General features: G+C 41.0%; 2 protein-coding genes across 2 annotated transcripts in view; both read right to left on the bottom strand.

Annotated features, from left to right (window-relative positions):
• LOC136257886 (uncharacterized) overlaps positions 1–7,080 on the bottom strand; it is a 32,581-nt gene that overhangs the window by 11,155 nt on the left and 14,346 nt on the right. The window contains exon 5 of the mRNA XM_066051209.1: positions 2,211–2,356. Coding sequence (XP_065907281.1) covers positions 2,211–2,356 — 146 coding nt within the window. The remainder of the gene's footprint in view (positions 1–2,210; positions 2,357–7,080) is intronic.
• Positions 5,500–6,545, bottom strand: LOC136258406 (uncharacterized). The gene has a single exon (XM_066051720.1). It carries the CDS (start codon positions 6,397–6,399, stop codon positions 5,572–5,574), a length of 828 nt encoding a protein of 275 aa, XP_065907792.1. The 5' UTR covers positions 6,400–6,545; the 3' UTR covers positions 5,500–5,571.

The raw sequence follows: 7,080 nt of genomic DNA, 5'->3' as shown, positions 1-7,080 counted from the left end.
CATGGATATTCCTCAGATTCACAGCAAACTTGGTACGTGAATCCACCATTATACACTCTTCATTTGTGCTATAGATCGAGGTAATCAAGTTACATGTTTGCATTTTATAGCAATTTTTGCAAAGTGTGCGAAAAGAAATTGAAGCGTAGCATAAGAAGAAAAAACGAAGAAATTAAAATGAAATTTTGAATGCCCATATCTCACAAATGGCTACTGCAACTTTAATCAAATTTGCTCTGTGGCGTACCCTACCTGGTGGACAGCTATAATGCAAAAATGGTGTGCTTTGGAGAAGGGGCCATGGAGTTATGCATGCGTGAAAAAGCTGTTTTCTTTCTTCCTGTCAATATACTCATGGTGTGATCACCAGCTTACTTGACCACATGACACACTACCGTGTGTCTTGATATCACATATTGCACTGGTTCAGGAAAGTTAACGAGATATACGTATGCACTGTAAACAGTACCAGTACATATAACTTGTTCAGGCAGTACATATATCTCATTAACTCAAGATATTGTACAGTTAGGTGTGCAAATATCATGTTATCCCATTCCTAGAAATCCTCAGATTTCTATGACGTCCTTTGCTATCTCTTTGTGTCATTATATAGTCACACATCTTGAGATCAATTGTGAAATTCAATTGTGAAATTAAGTTTATTCTCAAAGCATGCTGGAGTTTTTTTTAAATACAGGCGAGTTCTATAGTACTCTTTTGATAAGTTCTAGACACCTGTCTCAATGGGATAGGTATAAACAGTGGACCCGGGGACCAAGGACCCGGGACCAGGGGACCCACAAGGATCTAACTATTTTTGAAATTTTATACACTTCACAATATTCAATACTGGTACTAGGTACCTCTGCATGTAGTCGCATGGCCAATCCACTTTTCCTCGTATGCCAGTCATAAATTGTGACCGGATTTGCGAAAAGGGGTCTTCCACACACATCCAATTTATCAACTTTGACAATCCATAACTTTAGTTTGGAAAAGGCTAATGGCTTGAAACTTGGTCAGCAGTGTGTACCAACATAGCTTAATCGATGGAGAAAATTACAGGTTTATATGTTACTTGAATACTAAGTTATGGTCTTCCAAGTTCATAGAATTGGATGTGTGTGGAAGACCCCTTTTCGCAAATCCGGTCACAATTATTAATGTTGCCAAAAAAGTAAACAAACAAGTATAAAGAAAAATTATGATTCTAGAGATCATAGAAAAAGTGGGGAAACAAGGGAGGTCGCCTACAGGACATTAATCCCTAATTCAGCCATGGGTATAAATCCCAATGATATACCACACCTGTGGTTGAGATTAAAAGTGCTGCACTGTGGTATATCAGTAATATACCACAGCAAACTGTGGTATATTAGTGATACACGCTTTGTGGCTATGCTTACAATATATGGTGTAACTTCACACATTCTGTGAAATCTTTATCTAAACGATAAACAAGTCTCTAATAACAAGTTCCTAAATCAACCAAGAATTATTCACCTGAGCAAGGAGAAGGATTTTCAGTGAACTCTTGTCTCCTTCACTACTCACGAGTAGATGGGCGTGGAAGTGCTAAAGAGTCTAAAACGTCAGATCCAGTCCATCAAGGATTTCTACTGATTTCAATCTTCAATAAGTGCTGTTTCACTATAAATCTCTATCTATAATTATTTCATATATTTGGGTGTAGATTATAACAGTTATAACATGATTACTCGGAATATGACAAAAATATATACATTCAAGCCCTGCGGGCCCTCGTGCGTATATTTTTGTCATATCCCTTGTAACTGTGTTATAAATACACTATTGAATTTGAGTTTGTGCATATTATTGTTTTGTAGCATGCATTTTTTACCCAATACATTTTAGTGTAATTCACCTCAATAATAGAATTGTGCAAACTACGTACATAATCGGACTTTTACTCAGCAGGTCACATATTTCACAACAAAGAAGTTGCCCATGGACCAGAATTAGCTAGGACGGCATAATTATTTATTAAACTGGCATCTCTAGTGTAGTTATATAGTGTATAACCCTCTTAAAAGATGATATACTCATTGGGGACAATCTCCTTATTAAGGAGATAAGTCCAGGTCCCAAATTAACAGTATTAGCAACTTATACACAAAAATAAAAATTCTCCAAATTAAAAAGGGTTCTATTGTATACTCTAAATTTAACATGTGATGTACACTTACCCACAGAGTAGCACTATTCCAACAACTCCAGGATCATTACTAGATTTGTGGTTTTTACCACCATTACCTCCTCCTCCTCCTCCTCCTCCTCCATTGCCACTTTTACATCCACCAGCACAAGCACATTTTGATTTTAGAGTAAACTCCTACAAATAAAAATTTATGGATATAATACTGTAACAGTTATTACAGGCTTTTGCAATTGAATTCGTCGCCTTTGCGATTGAATTCGTCCCATTTGCAATTGAATTCGTCGGTTTTGCAATAGAATTCGTCCCGTTTGCAATTCGTCAGTTTTTCGTCGGTACCCTTGCAATAGAATTCGTCGCGTTTGCATTACAATTCGTCATAAACAAAACGGCTCCAAGAAACCAACCGTTCATTAAGAGACGAATTATTTACTCCATGGAGAGTTACACTTGAGACACTAGAAGGTAATTGGAGCTGGTAGTACGCGAAGCTGATAGCTGTCTGACAAGTTAATTAGCTTGCTCGCGAGTGACCACACCCATCGCGAATGGCGTAGTAGAGTTTGGAATGTTGCTGGATAGGCTGTAGAGGAAGAATTGTGGCCTTATAAAGAGTTGTTTACTACTGTTGTACTTGAACAAGTTCTTGTAGCAGCTGCTACATAATGTTAACGTTTTCGTGTTTCCTCCAGCTGCCATTCTTGTTACGGACGAATTTAACTGCAAAAGCGACGAATTCTATTGCAAAGCCGACTAATTCAATTGCAAACGGAACTAATTCAATTGCAAAAGCGACGAACTCAATTGCAAACGGGACGAATTCAATTGCAAAGTTGCCGAATTCAATTGCAAAAACCTGTAATGTGACAAAATACATGCTACGTAGTACATCAGAGTGCTCTGATCAGAGTGGTACATAGTGTGTAGGATGCAGGGGCGTAGGGAGGGGGGGTTCAGGAACCCCCCTGTAAAAAATTCAGACGCAGGCTTCTGGGTTTACAGCAGGACTCCGCACCATTTAGTACATGCAATGCATCAAAATGAGTGCGGAGTAATAGTGTATGGCACAACACAACAATTGATAAAGCTTGCACTGGAAGGATTTACTGGGCCCTCTTGGAAACTTTTTGAAAAGATCGATATACTCTAATAGAGCAGTCAGGTAAATACTCTAATAGAACAGTCACCTATACTCTAACTGTAATATCCATGTTAAAGGACTTCATTTGCGGAGTTTCTAAGACATTCTATTGAATGCAAAACTGAGCATGACCTTATACTTTGGTTAAAAGATATAGAACTCCATCACTTGGGTATGCAGAATGCCGGAATCCATGCTATCAGGGCCGGAGGAGGGAAAATTGAGTTGGTCAGGCCATTGACTATAATGTTGAAATTGCTACTATATACATGCCAATGAGAGAGGAGCTGTTGCGCAGTGTGCGAAGTACGAGCATCCTAAGGGGGTCTGGGGGCATGCTTCCGCAGGAAATTTTTGAAAATTAGACACTCAGATATGCAATTTTAGTGATATTTCACTGCTAGCTAGCTATATAAATATGCTCAAGCCTATCTGTTGTTCTTCAGACTTTCTATACTATGTATAATTGTAGACCTGACATACAGGGGACACAGCATGAAACTTGCTATATGGTTCATTTAGTTATAGCTAGCAATTAGAAGTTCAAGGGGGGTCTGGGGTGCAACCCCCAGGAGCTGCAGAATTTTTACAATTTAAAGGCTTGAAAATGCCTTAAAATTTAAAATTGATGCTAAATTTTAAAGTAAAACTAGCTAGCAACTTGCAACTTTCCCCCAAAATTTCACAGCAGCATGGCTCCCTTTAGCTAGGATATACAGTGAATTCACACAGCTACAATAAAAAGCTACACAGCTACAAAAATACAGTATACTACTATACTGGGGTTTGTATGAAGTGAACGGATCATCACGTATAGTAAATTAAATATACTGGTGGACAGTCACGAGACCAATCAGTATTCGAAAATGGCGCGATGTGGGTGAGACTGAGAGTTTGCTCAGTATCTCGACAGGACGAGTGGGTAGTTGAAGAGGAGTGATTTCTACTCAACATCTCATCCAGAAGGCCACCATGTAATGTATGGGTGTACAGCTTCTTGCCAACGAATGAGTCATCTGGTTTGTCACTGCCAGCCCTTCGCTGGTTTGTCACTGCCAGCCCTTCGCCCAGTAAAAGAAGCCAAGAGAGACAAGCCAAGGAAAATGCTAATGATTATTTATGAAGATTGAATTGTGATATAAGTGTGCTGGTTTAGAATCAAAGAAGGCACCTGCCTTACACGTGATAAATGCCAACTGTCAGCACACGTGATACTGTACGTAGAACCCACAATCATTTCTGTACAAAACGATACGAATGCTATGCTGCACTGTAAGGTAATTGGAGGTACTATACGTATAGTTCTGTGCTTTAGTTAGGCTGAGAAACTAAGTAACTACTCGTGGCATGCTTTTCAATTACATCTGTAAAATGTACGTAGCTGCATGTAGATGTGATCGTCCGAAGATTGCATGAGAGTAATGTAGTTCGAGCTGGTCAGTTAGTTGGTTCAACTCCAGATTATTGGTCCGGCTCAGGCCTGACCAACCGGACCGTCTCCTCCGGCCTTGGCTATGCATGTTTGTATTGATTGTAAGCCATTCTATTTGTATCAGTCAATTCATGGTTCTAATCCTATACATTAGTGGGGCAATTATCTATATGTGTCTCTAAGCTTATAGTTATGTGTTATGCTGTCTGTTTCCATGCACTTGGTATTATAGCTTTACCTAGTACTACTTGAGCTTCACCCCAGGGGCACTTATATGCATTATAATTAATGTACTCCAGCTTTTTTGCATAAAATATAGTAATTTGCTGAGTTTTGATTTATTAAAATATGGAAAGTCTCTCGGCGGCTGGGGGCTGCGCCCCCAGACCCCTGCTTCTGGTAACTCAATACTGTTGTTGGAATCCCTTTTCAAAAAATCCTGGCTATGCCCCTGGGATGGCCAGCTCCTATAGATAGGTTTTATACTGTGACAGGAAGAGGTAAAACGGCTTAAGTAGAGCACCCATTTTATTACAGATTTTTTTTAAAAGTTAATCACACTTAGCAACCTTTGTTGTGGTGCCAAGCAAGTGTTTAATCACATGACCATGAAACATACATGAATACTGTATATCAAAATGAGCTAAGTAACGGATAATGATGACCCAGCTAACAATACAACATTAAAAATTTTACACTTTGCCACAAACATTTTTTTAAAATAAAATATAAAGTTTTCTCCCGGGCTGGATGTACTGCCCTTGCCTACCACCCCCAGCACCAAGGAGCAAGTGTGCTGGACAACTGAAAGGGGGACAACTAAAAGTCCCTAGGGCCAGCAATATGGCCCATTTCCGGGGAAGCATTGTTGGAACGATGAAGGATGGATCGTGTTCCCCGGATACACATTGTAGCAGAACGAAGCAATGAAAATGACAGTGTGCAGCGAATCCACGCCAGAGTGCCATTATAAGATGTTGAGCTGTGGCGAGAAAGCATGTCGGCCAGACGACGATAGAATGTTAGTGCTTCTCCTCCCATTCCACCGGTTGTGGAAAATACTAAAGGGGTAAAGGAAGCCTGTTCCACCTCCCGGACACGTTCGCCATACTCTCGCTTCTTCTGTAATTCATGACGGCGATATACAGATGGTATGCTGGAGTTATGGTAACTTGGTGCATTAGGGTGAAACACCCTTACGTCAAGAAAGGCACTTTGTCGCCGTCCCCAGAAACCACGTGCATGAATATCTGCCCTGGCATCATCCTGTCGGTTCGCAGACTTGGGAGTGATTACTTCACCACTGAGGGGCTGTAAGGGAGGCTCAGTAGCAACATCTGAACACACCCTTGACAATAAACCTGCCGTGATGTCACGCAAGTCATTGTGTCGCACAAAGGTTAAGCCCCCATGTTGACAGACCATGGCATGGTCGATAGTAAAAGAAGCCCCACAGACACAGTGACTGGGAACATTCAGTAACTTCCATCCGTAGCGCAGATGGACAGCATCCCAGAACTCTTGTTTGTTAAGATGGAAGCCCTGCTCCTGTAATGGCAGGGCCAGTAACCAGGAAGATGCACCGGGTTCACTGTTCAAATCAACCGCCCTTTGAAGTTGGGAAGAAAGATGATCTCTTACATGCATTGTGAGTTCTTTGGAAGTTCTTCGCCGATTAAGATGAACCTGGGCCTTTACACAACGAACATCAGGTGGCCGAGCACAAACTGACTGCTTGATAATCAGATCTTTCAGGGAGGCAGTAATCAGTAGTGATGCATCAAACTGAGAATCAGAAACCTTCGTGGGATTTATAAGCCCTAAACCACCAAAACGGCAAGGAAGGGAGAGCAGGTCCCATTCATCAGCAGAGCAGCCAGGGTGTCCAGAAATAGAAGGAAGAAGTTGCAATCGTATGGCATCCTCTAGTGGTTTTAAAAAAGAGCTTATATCCGGGACTGTTCTCATCAAATAAACCCATCGTCCAATCAATCCATGAGTGAAGGCACTATAAGCAGCATGTGGACGACTGTTTGCAATCCCAGCCAAGGCAGAAACCTCAGAGACCCAGGACTGCACTTTGTCAGCCACATATTCTTCTGCGAACTCTCTTGATCCCAGCACAGCACCAAGATGTCTTTGGCCACGAGCAGTTATCTGAAAGTTGGTATCAGCAAAAAGCTTTTGTGCTCGAGTGAGGTGTTCTGGCTTGACAATTAGAATAGTTTTAACAGCATTTGTAAAATAGCCATAGGCTGGGCCATAAGATGAAAGTTGCCGCCACCAAGTCAGCAGTGAAGAGAGTGAACCAACAGCACTGGCATCATC

Source organism: Dysidea avara, chromosome 6, assembly GCF_963678975.1.
Source record: "Dysidea avara chromosome 6, odDysAvar1.4, whole genome shotgun sequence".
In the NCBI taxonomy this organism is placed as follows: Eukaryota; Metazoa; Porifera; class Demospongiae; order Dictyoceratida; family Dysideidae; genus Dysidea; species Dysidea avara.
The sequence above is the reverse complement of the archived record's forward strand: the minus strand, read 5'-3'. Positions and strand labels throughout refer to the sequence as shown.